This window comes from Arctopsyche grandis, chromosome 5 (genome assembly GCF_051622035.1).
Source record: "Arctopsyche grandis isolate Sample6627 chromosome 5, ASM5162203v2, whole genome shotgun sequence".
In the NCBI taxonomy this organism is placed as follows: Eukaryota; Metazoa; Arthropoda; class Insecta; order Trichoptera; family Hydropsychidae; genus Arctopsyche; species Arctopsyche grandis.
In genome coordinates, this window is record NC_135359.1 from 22599298 (window position 1) to 22618740 (window position 19443).

The window sequence follows — 19443 nt, forward strand, 5'->3', positions numbered from 1 at the left end:
AGCCATCACGTAATTTCTCGATTCACTGCATTCCGAATAATTTTTGTAGTGAATTTAGGTATTTAAAAGTTTTGTAAAATTAGTTCATTGAGTGTTTAGACTTTAAGATAATATTATCGGTTCATATATTACATCTGCATATGTGTGCGATAAATATTAAATATGTATTTATTAAATAGCCTTAGAAATCACTATGTAACTTTTATAAAAATCGATATTCATTTCAGCCATTGTGAATATTGATTCTTATTTTGCTAGTGAAATAAAATATATTTTAAATGTCTAAATACTTTTTATTTGAATCACGTTAGCGAAAATAATTAAAAAAAAAAAAAGAAATCTTAGGCAAAAACACATAGTAAGCCCAAATTTCAGATCGATTTGACGATCGAATATGACTCAACTGGAAACCACGTCGAACGAAGCTTGGATGTCAAACTTAAATAAAAGGTTTTAAAAAAAGACTTTGATTAATTTATATATGTAGGTATGTATTTAAAAAATAAATTTTTAAAGAATAAGAATTTAAACAAGAATTTTTAGAGAACAACAGAGAAATTAAGTAACGATCAGATTCAATACGGTGCTCGACAATCGCAATCTGTTTTGTCCAATTTTCGGGAAATAGATTGCTTGGCCAAACTCAAAACATTTTCTTGAATCATAGATCTTGCAAAGTAATCTATGACTTCATAAAGCCTTCTTTGTTTTTGAGAAATTCTTGTTTGTTTTTGAGAAACATTTGAAGCGTCAGAGTCCATTCCAATACTCTGCTTGTCTCTTAACTGGACTCGACTGGATTTTTCGGGTGAAAACTCGGGATTTTTTTCAATAATTACTTCTTCAACCGAAAAATTGACATTATCAACACCAGCAGCTTGGCTGTTCAAATATTTTCGACAATTTTCGAAATCAGCGCCAGACACAGAACTTTGTTTACATTTTGAAACATCTGAAGCATTCTTCACCTCAATTGTAGCACTTTTGCTTTTCAATGTTGTGGTTGATTCGTCACAATGAGTGAGAGTACTTCGCTTGGATTTTTCAGATCCATCTTCACCCTCTGACGCATGACCCTCTTCAGATTTTTCACTTTCTTTTTTCTTGACTATCACATTGGATTCTTTAGAAACAGGTGAACTTCGTTCACTTGTTGTGCAATAGATAGATTTTTCAGATCCATCTTTTTGCAATGCCTTGGAATGACTAGTCGAATACTGTGAAGAAATATCTGCTTCAAGTTGTGTACTGTCTTTATTTTTCACTGACACATTTGAATTTTGGGAAGCTAGAATTGAAGTTGGTATGCTCAATATGGTATGGCTATATTTTTCAGATATGGCTTTAGATATATGATCACTTTTCGAACTGTCTGAAGAATTATTTGCTTCAGAATTTGTACCTTCTTTACTTTTGGCCAACATACTGGTCTCTTCACAAGCGGCAGATAGACTTGATTTGCTGGTTGTGAGATGGATAGATTTTTCAAATGCACCTTTTGAACTGGAATAACTTTTCGAATCATCTGAAAAATAATCTATTTCTGATTTTGTAATTTCTTTGTTCTTCAAGGAAACCCTCGCCTTTTCAGAAACAGGCGATGAATTTGGTGAGCTAGATATGGGATGACTTGAATTTTGAGATCCATTTTTGGAAATATTGTCACAATTTGAACCGTCTGAATAAATATATGCTCCAGATTTTGTACTTTCTTTGCTGTTCGAATTTTTGGAAACAGAATATGAAATTAATTTGCTCAATATAGTATGGCTGGATTTTTCAGTACCATATTTTAAATTTTGATCATTTTTGGAAGCTTTTGAAAAATTTTGTGTTTTAGATAATGATTCTTTACTTTTTACTGACACGGTTGACTTTTCAGACGCAGGAGTCGGGATGCCGTTGCTCATTGCAGAATGATTCGATTTTTTATATACAATTTCGGAACTTTTGTTACTTGTAGAGGTTTTGGATGAACATTCTAATTTAAATGGTGAACTTATTTTGTTTGTCATCATTCCACTTCGTTTGCTTATTGTTGTCATACTAGATTTTTCGGTTTCACTTTTTAAGTTTTGACCATATTTAGAAACTTTTGGGGAATATTCTGATCTAGATAATGCATTTTCTTTACTTCTTGACATTCTTGTCTTTTCAGATGGAGAAGCCGAGCTTCGAATGTGTGTTACGGTATGAATAGATTTTTTAGATTCAGCTTCAGAAAATTCGTCAATTTTAAAAGTTTCTTTATCATTTTCCGTATCAGTCACTATACTTTCATTGCTTTTTATCAACCTCTTCTCAGATCCAAAATTGTCGTCGTTTTTCGAAATTTTCTTAAACTTTTCAATTACAGCTTCAGAGGATTGATTTTTCGATTCTTCTGAAGTTTTTATCGTATCATCTACTACGCTATCTTCAATATCGGAAAATTCTTCCGTCTTCAAACATTCACATGAATCAATTTGTCGTTTTTTCTCCATACAGTAACAACATGTGCAATGCTCTTTGTTGATTTGTTTTCCATCAATGAAAGTATCAGATGATTTATCCATCCTATCAATTTCACTTGGGTTAAATTTCGAAGACGTGTGAGATACGATGAGAGGCGATGTTGGTGTGCTCTTTGTGGTATGACCAGATTTTTCAGATCCAGCTTCAGAACAGTGTTCACTCTGCACACGCTTTAAGGAATGATCCTCTTCGGATCGTGTACTTTCTGTGCTCTTCGCTGACACAATAGAATTTTCGGAAGCAGGAGACGATGTTGTTATGCTCTTTGTGGTATGAACAGATTTTTCAGATCCAGCTTCAGAACAGTGTTCACTCTGCACACGCTTTAAGGAATGATCCTCTTCGGATCGTGTACTTTCTGTGCTCTTCGCTGACACAATAGAATTTTCGGAAGCAGGAGACGATGTTGTTATGCTCTTTGTGGTATGAACAGATTTTTCAGATCCAGCTTCAGAACAGTGTTCACTCTGCACACGCTTTAAGGAATGATCCTCTTCGGATCGTGTACTTTCTGTGCTCTTCGCTGACACAATAGAATTTTCGGAAGCAGGAGACGATGTTGTTATGCTCTTTGTGGTATGAACAGATTTTTCAGATCCAGCTTCAGAACAGTGTTCACTCTGCACACGCTTTAAGGAATGATCCTCTTCGGATCGTGTACTTTCTGTGCTCTTCGCTGACACAATAGAATTTTCGGAAGCAGGAGACGATGTTGTTATGCTCTTTGTGGTATGAACAGATTTTTCAGATCCAGCTTCAGAACAGTGTTCACTCTGCACACGCTTTAAGGAATGATCCTCTTCGGATCGTGTACTTTCTGTGCTCTTCGCTGACACAATAGAATTTTCGGAAGCAGGAGACGATGTTGGTGTGCTCTTTATGGTGTGACCAGATTTTTCAGATCTAGCTTCAGAACATTGTTCACTTTTCGAACGCTTCGAGGAATGATCCTCTTCGGATCGTGCACTTTCTGTGCTCTTCGCTGATACACTAAAGTTTTCGGAAGCAGGAGATGATGTTGGTGTGCTCTTAATGGTGTGACCAGATTTTTCAGATCCAGCTTCAGAACATTGTTCACTTTTCGAACGCTTCGAGGAATGATCCTCTTCAGATCGGGCACTTTCTTTGCTCTTCGCTGACAGACTAGACTTTTCGGAAGCATGAGACGATGTTGGTGGGCTCTTTATGGTGTGACCAGATTTTTCAGATCCAGCTTCAGAACAGTGTTCACTCTGCGCACGTTTTAAGGAATGATCCTCTTCGGATCGTGCACTATCTTTACTCTTTGCTGACACAATTGACTTTTCGGAGGCAGGAGATGATGTTGGTGTGCTCTTTGTGGTATGACCAGATTTTTCAGATCCAGCTTCAGAACATTGTTCACTTTTCGAACGCTTCGAGGAATGATCCTCTTCAGATCGCGCACTTTCTTTGCTCTTCGCTGACACACTTGACTTTTCGGAAGCAGGAGACGATGTTGGTATGCTCTTTGTGGTATGACCAGATTTTTCATATCCAGATTCAGAACAGTGTTCTGTCTGCACACGCTTTAAGGAATGATCCTCTTCGGATCGTGTACTTTCTTTGTTCTTCGCTGACACAATAGAATTTTCGGAAGCAGGAGACGATGTTGGTATGCTCTTTGTGGTATGAACAGATTTTTCAGATCCAGCTTCAGAACAGTGTTCACTCTGCGCACGTTTTAAGGATTGATCCTCTTCAGATTGTGCACTATCTTTACTCTTTGCTGACACAATTGACTTTTCGGAGGCAGGAGACGATGTTGGTGTGCTCTTTGTGGTATGACCAGATTTTTCAGATCCAGCTTCAGAACATTGTTCACTTTTCGAACGCTTCGAGGAATGATCCTCTTCAGATCGCGCACTTTCTTTGCTCTTCGCTGACACACTTGACTTTTCGGAAGCAGGAGACGATGTTGGTATGCTCTTTGTGGTATGACCAGATTTTTCATATCCAGATTCAGAACAGTGTTCTGTCTGCACACGCTTTAAGGAATGATCCTCTTCGGATCGTGTACTTTCTTTGTTCTTCGCTGACACAATAGAATTTTCGGAAGCAGGAGACGATGTTGGTATGCTCTTTGTGGTATGAACAGATTTTTCAGATCCAGCTTCAGAACAGTGTTCACTCTGCGCACGTTTTAAGGATTGATCCTCTTCAGATTGTGCACTATCTTTACTCTTTGCTGACACAATTGACTTTTCGGAGGCAGGAGACGATGTTGGTGTGCTCTTTGTGGTATGACCAGATTTTTCAGTTCCAGCTTCAGAACATTGTTTACTTTTCGAATGCTTTGAGGAATGATCCTCTTCAGATTGTGCAATTTCTTTGCTCTTCGCTGATACTCTAGACTTTTCGGAAGCAGGAAACGATGTTGGAGTGCTCTTTGTAGTATGACCAGTTTTCTCAGATACTGCTTCAGAACTATTTTCACTTTTCGGATAATCTCCTATGCTCTGCAAAAAATTAAATTATGTAAAATTAAATGTACGATTTAATAAAATAGCATATAAGAATTTCTTCGTAATACGAGTTTATATGTCGGTTTAAATATATCATTTTTATGTATATTATATTTATAAATATATTTGTCATTACTATTTCAAGAGATAATATCGATATCATTGCATTGGTTTTCTCACATGCAATTTTTTCCGCCAATTGAGATACTTTGTGGATGAACTATAAAAAAATATTTCAATTACTGAGTATGTGATATGTCTTAATCATGACAAAATTAGATTAAAATAATACATTTTTGCAAGTTTCTATGGTGACTTCATCGAGGATAATTTTTCCATCGGTATTTTTAATGGTGGCAACTGAATTTACTTCCAAGGTTATCTGAAATTATTATTAGTGATTAAAATTAAATAAAATATGTACGTCTCCAGTCATCGATGGAGCAAAGATCCCAATGTGAAGAATATGTGCTACAGTATCTACCAATAAAAATTTCCAAGAAAAATCGGAAAACAAATTAAAGAGGAACTACATATATTAAAACTTGAAATATTCAACTTTTATTTACCATTGAATTGATGGGATTCACCTTTTCATCATTTTCGCTATCAATTTGCAGTTTTTTATAACGTGATAAAAGATCTTCCTTCTCAACTTCTAAATCTTTTATTAAAGTTTTCAGCTTTGTAATTTTCTCATTTAAATCAAATACCTAAAATTTTTAATGAATTTCAAAATTGAAATCTGCTTAGTATAATGTACGCAATTATATTTAAACACTTAACAATAATATTTTTTACCTCTTGCTCCAATTCTTCACATTTATCTTTGTAATACGAATCATTTTTAATAGCATCGTCCATTGTGGACGTTTTAGGTGAAGTTTGTTCAGGGGAATTTCTTTTCCTCCAATCTTCTTCAGCTTGTCCTAATGTTAAAGAAAGTACAACTTCTCTGTCTTCCATTTCTTGGAGTAGCTTCTTAAGCTCATTCTCTCTTGTAATGTGAATATTTATACTTCTTTGATATTCATTTCGTTTAATATCCTATTTTTGACGAAAAACGAGTAAAACAATTTAAAATAAATATACATATAATGCACATATGTACATACATTTAAGTATGTACTTAAATTATTTTTCAAATTGATATTGAAAATTAAAAAGAATACTTTATTATTTTTTAATGTTTCTAATTGATCTTCCAATTCTTTAATTTTTTTTTGTAATAGTTTTTCTCGTTCTTCACAAGACCCAGATAGTTCTGTTATAAAATTTTCCATATCGATGAGTTTGGATTTTATTTTATTTTCGCGAGGCGTTGAATCACTCATTTCTGTAAAAAAATATACAAAGTTTCTTTTATAACATACATATGAACATATATGTATGTAGTAAAAGTATTGTAAACGTTACAAATATGTCGATTAAAGGGTATTTTTAAAATAAATAAAATATTAATATGACACTCATGCGTAGCTTAACTTGGACAATCTATGAAATATATACATATATGTATATGAAAAGATTGAAATGGTAATATCTAAAACAGAGAAAAATGGAAGCATGTTGGAGAGGCCAGTCGATGGTGAGTGGGTGTAAATGATGATTATGTATTATTGTGCAAAAATAGTATACTCGCTTCGAATTTTCTATGTCGGAAACTTAAATTTTACAATTTTATAATTGTAGTGGTTATAAATTGACACTAACGCGATGGGTATTGCGAAATATAAAAATTAGAAGAAATTGCAAATGATTAATGAACATTAAATATTGTACTAAATAGAATTGGACCACTATTTCGGGAAAATGTTAACTCGTGTATCGGATTTTTTCTCACGTTGAAAATTCATTTGTTATTTTCAATTTGAAAATTCATTTCCTATTTCAATTTGAATTTTTTTTAATGGTATCATCACAGCAGGAATAAATCATCTTCGGTTCGCAGACGATATAGTTTTAATAGCTCGCGATCCGGCTGACCTAATTAACAAAGAAACACAGGTGGACAGGGAAAGTACGAAAGTAGGATTGAAAATTAACGTAAATAAGACAAAACTAATGTTCAATAGTTATTGCATGTCTAATAGCATTTCATGAGATGATAAATCAGTAGAAGTAGTAAATAATTATTTATATTTAGGTCATATAATTGACATATCCCGTAGTAAAGAAGAAGAGATAAAGAGATGTATGAAATTAGGATGGAGTGCATTTGGACAAATGAATGTTGTTTTTAAATCCAAAATGCCACACTGTCTGAAGAAAAAGATCTTCGATAAATGCGTTTTGCCAGTGATGACGTATGGATATGAAACTTGGATACTGAACACCAAGATGCTACACAAAGTATAATGCAGTCTGTATGCTCGGCATAACGAGGAAATACAGGAAACGGAACACGTGGGTGAGAAGAATGACAAGGGTAGTAGACATAGTGGATAGAGTTAAGAGATTGAAATGGCAATAGGCGGGCCCACGTGGCTAGAAGAATGGACGAAAGGTGGACAAAATAAGTGCTCAATGGTACCCGAGAGAATGAAAAAGGTTAAAGTGAAGACCGCAGGGAAGATGGGTAAGTGAAATTAGGAAAATGTGTGGGGTGAGATGGATGAGAGTTGCGCAAAACAAAAGACGAGTGAAAGCGTGTTGGAAAGGCCTTCATTCAGCAGTGGACGGTGAATGGCTGTAGATTATGATGATGATATAAATTATATGTGCGAAAGGGCGGACCTCTTTTTTTTTCATACTTCGATACGATCGATACAAGAAATAAAACGCATAAAATTTTAAGAATTTGTCTCACTTCCAAAAATTATGACGTACTATCTTAAAGTGTAATAGTCAATCAGCTGGCGTTTTAAGTCCAATCAACATATAAATAAATAGGGTCTACCTCACGGGACCGAAAGTGAAAAGCCCGAAAACGCAAATATCGGAAGGCAAAGATCGAAAATCGAAAGATCTTCAGCCGAAAGATCAAAAAAAAGGGTGCATGGTAAACGTTACTATGTATATATAATATATGTCTATGAGTGGCATGCGGTGAAATTATCTCTCTTTTTGTCATGTGCGCGCGCAGAATACGGGAGGAAAAGCCTGTTACTCTTGTTCCTGTTGTATTCTGCTCGCGCAAATTAAGTGAGGATGTACGACGGGGGGGGGGGGGGGGAGGAGAGACTATGGGGGATGAACGAATGAGACGACTGGCATGTTGATGCACGTGTTTTATTTATGACAGCTGAAGGCAGAGTGAGTGGCGGTTCTCCGAACCCAGCCGAGTTGGTCCCCACTCGCAGGAAGGCAACCAAATTCGACCATGTCGTATAAGCGAGCCGCCACAAGACTTTTACCGCACGCCACTGATATGTATACTAACCGTTTTTCATATGTATGCATGGTAAACAAACATTTTCGACAGTGTGGTGACGGTCACCAAATAAATATTACGGTTCGGTGATTACTAGTCAAATGTGAACCGGTCACAGGACAACCGGTCGCTCTAGATCGGTCACACGTGATCACCCGTCACACTAAAACTGGTCACACCCTAAAATCGGTCAACCAGTTTTCTGTGACCGATCGTGTGACCGATCTAGCGCGACCGGTTGTCCTTTGACTGGTTTACATATGACTAGTGGTCCGTTTACCTAAATAAATATTACAGGTGGAGTAAAGTGGCATTTGTAGCCGTGTGAGTTGGTAGCAGTGCGTGTGTTTGTATGAGCTGTGGTCGGCTAGAGGTGCGTAGTGTGGATTTTGAGAGGTTAGCTTTGGTCAGGTGTCCTGGGATGTCGGAAAGCGTGAGCGGGTCAGGGTCGGGGTCGGGGGCAGGGGAGGTGTGCGAGGAGGGGAACTTGGACCAGCAGTTGCTGGAGGCCGTGTCGGGGGGCTGCCTGTCGCGCGTGCAGGCGTTGCTGCTGCAGAGAAGGGGTCCGCCGGATCTGCTGGACGCCCAGGGTTTGTCTCCGCTGCAGCACGCCGCCTACAAAGGTGACCCCGCCATGGTGCAGCTACTCATAGACCAGGTTTGCTCATCGTTCACTCGTTCCTATACTATCTGTGTCTGGTTACACCCACCCACTACCTTAAATCCACTTTTATTCGTTTCATCGATTTTATTTATTGAGAACATTTTTGGAAATGTCATTGAGTACTCATTCTTTTTACATTTTATGTTTTAGGGGGCCGATGTCAATTTTGGAAAGCACGAATACAACTATACAACATTGCACTTTGGAGCTTTATCCGGTAACGCAGAAGTGTGTCAAACGTTAATGATGTCCGGTGTGAAAATTGACACTAGAAATTCGATCGGTCGAACGGCTGCACAGATGGCTGCGTTTGTAGGAAATTATCATGTTGTAGCTAAAATTAACAATTTCATTCCAAAGAGCAGCGTAGACTACTTCACCAAGTCTAAAGCTTTAGATGCGGCGCCGATGCTGCCGCTCGCTCTCAGCGAACAGTTTCATAAGTTTATAATGGAAGTTAATTTAAATCCCGTCAGAGTAGCTTTGAATTTGTACCGGTCTACCGGATTGTCAGATCATTTGGACAAAGTTAAATCTGTATTGGAAGCTATGAGTGAAAAAGAGATGAACAAGGGGAGTGATAATGACGAGATTTTATCATTTAAGTTGCACTACCTCTCCTATCTGGTCGGTGAAATCAATGACATCCGTCAGAGACATATTGCTTCTAAAGAACCTAAAAAAGACGAAAACTCCGAAGAGAAAAAGGTGGATTTTGTCGAATTGTTTTCCAGGAAGCTGTTGAAACCTGGAAAAGATGGTGTCACTTTAGAATATCAAGATAGCTTTTTGAAAGAAGGCGTTAGAAAATTTCCTTTTAGACAGTGTGTCATATTTCGTCAAGCTGTTTCCACGCTAGCCCAGAAGGACTCGCCCAGTACTCTCTCTGTTATCGAGACTGCTATAAATGGACAACGTGGTTTCGTGAATACTGTGCCATATTGCATTACGTGTGGAGAAGAGAAACCGGCCAAGAAGTGTTCAAAATGCAAGTCTGTTCAATACTGCGACCGAGAATGTCAAAGACTGCATTGGTTTATTCACAAAAAGGCTTGCACTCGCCTGGCGAGTGCGCCGATCACAACTTCAACTGCATTAACACAGCGCAAAATAGACACGGTTGATCTTAGTCAACATTTACAAGATTTAGTCACGGGTTGATTTCTATGTATCATCTTTAAGTTATGCCAAAATTTCTACCGACATTATTTTCCATAGACATTATATTATACTCGGGTACTTATTTTATATTTGTAAACTTAGAAATGGATGTCATAAATTATTCAAATATTGTTTAAAATCTTTAATTTTTTATGTGCTGCATATTATCATAATTGTTATAATTTTATTTAAGTAAATAAAGAGTCACTGTTTGGATGTTTTATTGAAATGAAAGTCGTTTCATGGTTTTATTTTTTATAATACTGTAAATTTTGTAATCCATAAAAACTGTTTGTGTAATCAATCTATGTATGTATGTTTTCAATTCACGGGGGTAGATAGAGGAAAACCCGTAACGATTTGAAGTAGTTTCTCTTTGCCTTAATTTGGATTAAAATTGCTGTACAAATTCAGTGAAAAATAAATTTTTTCACTGGTAAATTAGGATAGATTTTTCAAGCAAAAATGTATGGACTCATTGATGTTAAAGAGATCAGCAAGTTGCTGAGTTATACCAGATTTTTATATGATAGCTTTTTATTACGGGTTCTTAAGTACACGAGTGCATGAGATTATGTATCACATTTGGTAGTTCGATATTAAAAACTAGTTTTGTATGGTGGACGAATATTCACTTAGGCATACATATAAGGTGACCATTTTTTTCACGCTTAAAACCTGGACATTTAAGATATCTCATAGAGAATGAGTGAATAGTCACTGTTATAGAATACAAGTTTAAAAAATATTGTTGAGTGTGTAACTTTTTTTTTCTTAAATTGTACAAAACAATAAAATGTACATTTATATATTTTATATATTGTAAAATAGGAAAATAATTTTGTGAAATAAATCTATTGTAGATTCGTATATAATATGTAATTGTATACTTGGGATTTCACAATCCCGAGTAAAATATAACTTAAATTAGAATATTATAATAAAATTAGTTAAAGACTGGTTTGTCAAGGTTTGCTGTACTCGATCTTTTAATAAATTCATAATTTTTGATTTTGTGGTTCTAATTGTTGTACTGGTTGCGTCTAACGACTTACTAGAACAATGTTCAAAAATAATCAGTATTATACTGGTAAAACTTGAATTATACTTAAAAAAAAATCCCTGTTTTTGTCGCACAGCCTTAAGATCCGAACACAGTAGGCGACAGTGCGCTGCAGCGACGCAGCGCAGCACATCAGAGTTGGTACAAAAGGCAACTCTGACGCGCAGTGTCGCGCCACTCGTAGTGTGTTCTCATACAATTAATATTTGGCAGCGCACTGTTGCCTAGTGCGGTCAAGCCTTTACGGGTGCGCGAGCAGGATACAAGAGGACTACATGACATAATACCGAATCTCTTTGTATCTTGCTCGTGAAACGCAAGTATGACTACGACAAAAACAGGAGATTTTTCGAAAAGATAGAGATTTAGAAAATCTCCAGGGAGATTTAGAAAAATCTACGATAGCAGACCGAAAAACGCTGGTTAATTGATAAACAAAATGTGCATGTATAAGTGTATAAAGTTATTAAATTCGATATATATATATATACATAACTTTATCGCGTTATTTTATGAGAAACGAATTGGGATTCAATCAATAAATGAAGGAGATTGAGAAAAATCTAGAAAAGCAAACCGAAAGATGCTGGTTAATTGATAAAAAAATATGTATGCATTAGTGTATCAAAATTATTAAATTCGGTATATATACGGGTCTACGTGCAGAGCCAGAATGTTAACTTACAGAAAACACAAATATCGGAAGGCAAAGATCGAAAATCGTTGTATCCTGCTCGCGCAAATTAAGTGAGTATGTACCGTTTACCATGCACCCTTTTTTTTTGATATTTCGACTTAAGATCTTTCGATTTTCGATCTTTGCCTTCCGATATTTGTGTTTTCTGTAATTTAACATTCCGGTTCGTCACGAAGACCGATATATACATAGCTTTGTCGCATTATTTTATGAGAAAAAAATTGAATCAATGGCTACGTTTACACTACCGATATCTACACCCGATCCCCCGATACTTAGGAATTTTTCCATATCCAGTTCCCATATTGCAACCTGTGGTTGTTATTTAGGAACTGGTTATGGAAAAATTCCTAAATATCGGGTGGATCGGGTATAGATATCGGTAGTGTAAACGTAGCCATTCGTAAATAGTGAATTGTGCAATGGGTGTATTTTCGAGTGTTAGGTTGTATTGCGTTAGTGTTTTGAAGCGAGTCAGGTTGCAGCGAATCAGCTGTCACCGAGTTCTGTCAGTCTATGGTGGCGTTTGGCATCGACCACTTGTACAAAAGTGCGTTTCCGTAATAAACGATAGTAGTCGCTCTCACCCAGCGAGCCCCCAGCCTAATAGATGGCCCGCGAGTGTGACATCATCAATGAACCCAGGTTTTTTACCACTGCGCCCCCCCGCCCCCGCCCCCGCCCCCCGCTCACCACCCACCCCCACTCCACTTCTCGTGGCCTTGATTCTTTGCCCGATAGCCCTGTCGACCAACTTTCGTCACGTCGAAAACCTCATAAACTTGACTTCCGGTTTATATTTCAGTGCCAATATACTATGACCCCAACAATTACGCACTTGACTGTTATCCCGTCCGATTGTTTATGTAACGAGTTGTTCTGTTTGTTGTTTTCAACTGTGATGTCAGAATGCAAACATTGAAGCCAAATGTTTTTTTGTCGAGGCAACAAAGAACTTGTTTTCCTAGTTCCCCTTAATTTATCACACGTTCATTTATACATTAATTCGTCATAAATTTCGCGCCAAAAATTCGATACATTTTATTTTTTTTTAATTTTTACAAGTTTTTCTTTATAAAATAAAATAAATAAATAAAGAAATTTATGTATGTACATACATATATATATATACCCATTGAAGGTGTAGGAATCTCGTCGTCGTCATCGTCATCGAAACCTTCGAGAATATTCCGCAACAACAAACTACATTCCCGAAACCCAGATGACATGCACCTGCAGTCATTATATTAAACTCAGGCGGAACGCCCCTACCAGTCGAGTGGAACCAAAACGGTCGAAACACGCCGCCACCATTAAAATACATCGAGCGGAAAGGCGCCAAGCATTCCAGAAAATTCGACGCCTCGACGAAAACAAAATTCCTCTCGTACGCGTCAATAACCACTTCCATCAAGCATTCCAGAAAATTCGACGCCTCGACGAAAACAAAATTCCTCTCGTACGCGTCAATAACCACTTCCACCAAGCATTCCAGAAACACTATAAAAGGAGGTACAACGCAAACAACGCCAGTCGACCCACAGCAGCAAGCGTCGACACACAGCAGCAGACCAGTCAACATACAGCTCCTGACCAGCCACCACTACACTACGCGGACTTGGAAGATCAACCAGCCGGACGAGCCAGCAACACACTGCCGTATCCAGAGACCTTCCGTACATAGCTGAATGCCGAGCCAGCGACACTCTACCATATCCAGAGACCGCTGAACGACATACTTTTGCCCACAAATACCATACCTTTGTACAACCATAGGCAAACAATAAAACTTTATAAAACTAGCACAACAGTGTTTCGTTAGGCCGGGATAAGGTCAACACATCGTACCCCGCCTACATTGGTACTACTCCGACGTGATCTACGCAACCTTCTGATCATCCAACAGCGCTGTCAACACATCGCTACCCCGCCTACATTGGTGACCCCATCTTTGAACCACACAACAGTGTTTCGTTAGGCCGGGATACGGTCAACACATCGTACCCCGCCTACAAAGGTTTTTAAATAACAAGTAAACAAAAATCCTTTGTCGATGTGGATAGAGCTGAATTGATATTGTTATTAAAAAGAATACTCAATATGTATAGGATGAAACAAATATAATACTGGAATAAAGTAAAAATAACTGGACAGTTCCTTTTATCCAGTCTATTTTAATCACTGAAAAAGGTTTTTGTGGAAAATCCTCAAAAATAATCGTTCGATTTGTGAATACATTTTCAGAGACAGATTTCTTTGATTAATTTTAACAATCTAGGAATAGATATATGTGCATATATATGTATATATCGCCCAGTCGATGTAATGTCAGGACAGTTGATCTTCCTGTTTGATTTGAGTGAAGCAGCAGCATTATTTGAGTTTGACTATTAATATATAATAAATAAATAAAGTATATACATAAACATGTATGTATATTCATTGAGGTATACCTGTTAGGATTTCCTGGCATATAATTATATGAATAAATAAATAAAATGTATGTATGTACTTCTAAATCAGATGGTTTGATGTAATCATTTTGTTCATATTGCATTATTTGACTCAACACATCATCGTTGCTGTTTTTATAGCTAGTGATAGCATTCACGCAATATTTGATTGCAATCAAATGCATTAACGAAAAAAAATGTCCTGAAAGGTTATCATCAATCAAAAAAGTGATTTCGTCAATATCATATATGACGCACATGGTTAATTTGCACCAATATGAATTTGAATAAACTAGTAATTATCTATAAATCGATGCTTTGTGTCATCGTTCATAAACATACAATTAATATATATATGTATAGCTAACATATTCGATATTTTAGATAAAATGATTTTTAAAAAATTAAATAATATGTAAATCTAGTGCTACCAAATCCAACCCACGTGATTAATATTTTGACTACAACTTCGTACTTATTAAAAGCAAACACAAAATAAAATAATAACATACATATGTTGTTGCTTATTATATACTTTGTCTTTACATTGTAAAAAAAGAGATGAAGTATGTATATTATGAATCATTTTTTGATTGATTTGTATTGTCCCATTTTATATGAATCGAAATTGTGTTATATATAGTTTTATATACATATGTACATTGTATGATCTTTGTTATTTGTGTACATATGTACATATATTATATAATATAGTATTCTGGCACATACATATATACAATGTTTATTTTTGAAATTATGTATTTAACCGGTAGGGTAAACATATCAAGAGGAGATTATCGAATTATCTGCTATTTGAATAATATGAGTTTGATCCTCGTTATTAATACGATCCATATTCACAATATGTATAGTGTTTAAACGTGATTTTCATTGTCGTAATTGTTTCGATTTTTATTGCAGTAACGGGTGGCTACCAAATTGGGTTAGCTGGTCTTCGTCGTCGATTGTGATGTTGAGAGCTGTGGAGAAAAAACTCCTGTCACGTTAGTAAATCAGATACATACATATTTTCATTAAGCCTTGACCTTTTAAGTGAATCAATCAAGTATGAAATACAACAAAATTTATAATTATTCTAATAAATCATAAGCTGTACACGCAAAATCGATTGCTTTCACACGTTGCATGAAGAAAATTGTATTAATTGTAAATTTTGCATTATCAGCGATTTACTATCATTACTTTAGGTTATTGTTACTTTGAAATATTGGATGAATCATTGTCATTTATATTGTGTATTTGTAATTAGTCAAGGTCAAAGTTCTCTATTATATCTTGTTCTATACGTTTTATCTTGTGTTCAACTGATATATTTGCAACGCAAACTCGCTAAGTTTTTAGCATATGTGCGTTTTGTGGAATGTTGAATATTAATTAATTACATGCCAATAGTATGATGCCCTATTTTCATTAAATCTTTTGACTATTCATATTCAACGTAAGAAATTTGAAAGTCGTACACAAATACAAATAAAAAAATCAGTATGCTTTTTCGAATTTAAAAACATTTCAATAAAAAATGAAATACTATTTATTATAATTATGCATTAAGATATATGTATATAGTTTTTAAATAAATTTAATTGTATAAAACTCAAGTATTATAGAATCTTGGTGTTTTATAGAAATGGTGATTTTTTCAGGCTTATGACATCATACCTTAATGATGTTTTTTATAAATTTTGTGAACATTTATTTACAAACATACATAACTATACATATATGTATATAGTACATATATACGATTATCTTATCATTTTGACTATAGGCCTTGAAATTAAATTTATTTTTCTTTTGTCAATCTTGTTTGTATAATATGTTGAATTTTTATAAATCGTGTTTTTATTTTTTTATATTTTACCTACCAGTACGTAAATGATTATAACGTTGCATCGATAACACTTTTGTATCACCGTTACAGATTTAAAAACAGCATACCGTGGATGGTTTGTCGATATTGGACCAGTGGTTGGCAAAGCTGACAAAATATGGACGATATCATTAAATGAAGAATCACCAAAGACACCTCTTGTGCTGTTGCATGGTCTTGGTGCGGGTGTTGCAATGTGGGTCATGAACTTAGATTCATTGGCTTCTGCACGCCCTGTATATGCAATTGATCTCTTAGGTAAAATGACCTTGGTGGTTTTCAAACAATTTTATTCTACATACAAACCACTGAATATATGTATAGTATGATGTATATATTGAAATTCGAAGGCTTTGGACGGAGCTCTAGACCAGCGTTTAGCTCTGATGCAATGGAAGCAGAAATGCAACTCGTAAATTCTGTCGAGGAATGGCGTAAAGAAATGAATATCGATAAATTTTATTTGCTCGGTCACAGTATGGGTGGATTTATAGCAGCGTCATATTCGCTGCAGCATCCTGAAAGGTATGTTAATAATACGAATTAGTTGTGTTTATTTGTTGTAGATGTAATGTAAATGTTTATGTATTTATTTCTAGGGTGAAGCATCTGATATTGGCTGATCCATGGGGTTTTCCAGAAAGGCCTACTAATGTTGCCGAGCGATATCAATTGCCTTTATGGGTTCGTATGGTGGTTACCGCTGTGCAACCTTTAAATCCTCTCTGGGCTCTTCGTGCTGCAGGTCCTTTTGGACAATGGGTTGTCGAAAAAGCGCGCCCTGATTTAGTGAAGAAATTTGCACCCGTGGTTCCCCTAGCTGATGAAATCATACCGCAATACATATATCAGTGTAATGCACAAACTCCGAGGTACTTTGACTTTTGTGCATATTTTATTCTAATGTTATCTTAATAATTTTTTTATCTATTTTTTTTAATCTATATCCATGTATAGCGGTGAAAGTGCATTTCATGCTATGATGCATGGATTTGGTTGGGCAAAGAATCCTATAACCAGGCGAATGGATGAACTTAGTGTAGATATTCCTATCACTATGTTATATGGATCCCGTTCCTGGGTGGACAATATTACGGGAGATATGATCAAAAGTCAAAGAACAAAATCCTATGTAAATGTACAGGTGTGAGAATGGTTTATTTTTTAATTCCATTGTGTTTTTATATTTATCATTCTGAATTTTGCTTTTTTTTATTTAGGTGATAAATGGAGCTGGTCATCATATTTATTTAGATAAACCAGACGTTTTCAACAGATATGTTCAAGAAGCATGTTTATATTCTGATCCTCGTGACATTCAAGAAATTTTAAAATCCGAGGGCAACGAATCTGACCAAGAATGTGACAGGGTAAAAAAGACAAGCTTGGCCTCTAAAGAAACATTGGAAAGTTAAATCTTCTTTATGAAAAAGGTCTATATTTAAGTTAAGAGGAACTCGTATTTAATCCACGGGTGTGGAAAATATCTGACATTAATTTTGTATCTCTGTTAAAAACGAGTATTATAGTATATATTAATTGCCTACCATATTACCCTTTCTTTTCACTTTCAAAAAGTTTCAATTTGTTAATAATACACCTGTGCTACTTAAAATATTGACTCTTTCAATGTTGGGACATATTAATTCTGAGAAGAATCTGGCATGATTGTGTGAAATACCTATATTGTAAAAGTAATACATATTCTTATTTATGTTGTTGATCTTGATGAGTATGCACATTCGATAATAAGGAATTATTATTTAATAATGTAGTATTTTTCACGAATCTTTATCACTTTTGATATTTTTTTAACGAAATGTTTGTCAGAAAAAAATCAACATATATTATACATATATATGTACATGCATACCTATGTAGATTCATAGATAAAATTTATCCAAGTATGTATCATATATATGTACATCGAACAATAATATAATGTTAAATATCATTATAATAATTTTCAATATTAAAATTAATAACGGGTTTCAAGTTCGATTTTAATATGTATGTTGGTGTCTTAAATGTTTATATAAAATGTTTTACTATTATTATTTATTTATTGTGGTTGTTAGATTATTAAGGCATACACAAAATAGGAATTCATATTTCCGAAATCAATGATACCTGACGGTGCTGCTAAATAATTATTTATATATAAAATATACTCGCCGATAATTATCATTTATTTTGTTCTGTTAATGTTTTGATGATTCTATTTTTGTATTCACCGAGTGTTTAAGCGTTATTTTATTTACTAAAAGAAATAAAGTTTTTTATAAGTTTTTAATTTTTTTATTTATCCAGCTATTATAAATTTTAAGAACCATTAAAATATAATTCGTCAATGTCAGAATTGAAAAGTTAATGAAGAGATGTAATTTTCTTTTTTATTTTTTTTTCTAACAAACATGCATATGTAAATTCTTTTACGTTTATTTTTGTTTGATTTGACATAGTAATAGTAACAACATTAATATATGTATACCATTATTATGTTTGATTAGTAGTATTCTATCTATGTATGTATGTATATTATATCCGGTGATTTCCATTACATTGTATGGAATCGAAACATGGACGCTAAAAAAGACAAAAAGGGACATGTTATATTCCTTTGGAATGTGGTGCTGGAGGCGGATATTGTGCATTATATGGACCACAAGGCGTACGAGCGTCTCCATCCTCAAATAGTTGGTAGTTTCGGAGAGACTCCATAATATGTAGAAAAAGTATATACGTATTGATATATAAGACCATATTATCAGGAAGAATTTGATGTCTAGAGAAACTGGTAGTCACAGGAACACTAGAAGGAAGGAAAGCGAGAGGAACGTCTCTCACAATATGGTTAGATAGTATTCTTGTAGACGAGTATTTCCCTCCAACTTATACTCGGGAATCAAAAATTAATTTGGATTTACAGTATATGCATATGAGCTACATATATCTTAATTGATTTAATATCATTCTATTTATTGCAACCCAATCAAATATCATTGAATTTATTGCAACCCAATCTCTAAATTTTTAATAATGAAAACAACACTAGCTAGTAAATAGCGTGAATTTTATAAATGAATACCAATATATCCGCTCTCATAGCACTGTAATAGTTCTTGGCTTGTTGTGTGTACATAT

The 19443-nt window shown here is 35.0% G+C and overlaps 2 protein-coding genes across 4 annotated transcripts; both read left to right on the forward strand.

The window, feature by feature from the left end:
* Positions 1-8420: 8420 nt before the first annotated feature.
* Positions 8421-11199, forward strand: LOC143911744 (ankyrin repeat and MYND domain-containing protein 2). The gene is made up of 3 exons (XM_077430761.1): positions 8421-8574; positions 8668-9028; positions 9185-11199. Exons 2-3 carry the CDS (start codon positions 8723-8725, stop codon positions 10193-10195), a joined length of 1317 nt encoding a protein of 438 aa, XP_077286887.1. The 5' UTR covers positions 8421-8574; positions 8668-8722; the 3' UTR covers positions 10196-11199.
* Positions 11200-12403: 1204 nt separating this feature from the next.
* On the forward strand, positions 12404-18588 carry LOC143912428 ((Lyso)-N-acylphosphatidylethanolamine lipase-like). Of its 3 annotated transcripts, none has more exons than XM_077431702.1 (7): positions 12404-12600; positions 15330-15412; positions 16351-16557; positions 16650-16824; positions 16899-17171; positions 17257-17443; positions 17520-18588. In XM_077431702.1, exons 1-7 carry the CDS (start codon positions 12566-12568, stop codon positions 17712-17714), a joined length of 1155 nt encoding a protein of 384 aa, XP_077287828.1. In that variant the 5' UTR covers positions 12404-12565; the 3' UTR covers positions 17715-18588. The 3 variants fall into 3 exon arrangements, with proteins under 3 accessions (XP_077287828.1, XP_077287829.1, XP_077287830.1); XM_077431703.1 differs by having other exon boundaries at positions 17257-17437; positions 17520-18581; XM_077431704.1 differs by having other exon boundaries at positions 12410-12505; positions 17520-18587.
* Positions 18589-19443: the final 855 nt, after the last annotated feature.

Coding starts and splice junctions, on each gene's coding strand:
- LOC143911744 (XM_077430761.1), top strand. CDS start 8,723: ATGAGCTGTGGTCGGCTAGAGGTGCGTAGTGTGGATTTTGAGAGGTTA. Junction 9,029..9,184: donor TGCAGCTACTCATAGACCAG/GTTTGCTCATCG, acceptor TTTATGTTTTAG/GGGGCCGATGTCAATTTTGG.
- LOC143912428 (XM_077431702.1), top strand. CDS start 12,566: ATGGCCCGCGAGTGTGACATCATCAATGAACCCAG. Junction 15,413..16,350: donor GGAGAAAAAACTCCTGTCAC/GTTAGTAAATCA, acceptor TCACCGTTACAG/ATTTAAAAACAGCATACCGT. Junction 17,172..17,256: donor TGTAATGCACAAACTCCGAG/GTACTTTGACTT, acceptor ATCCATGTATAG/CGGTGAAAGTGCATTTCATG.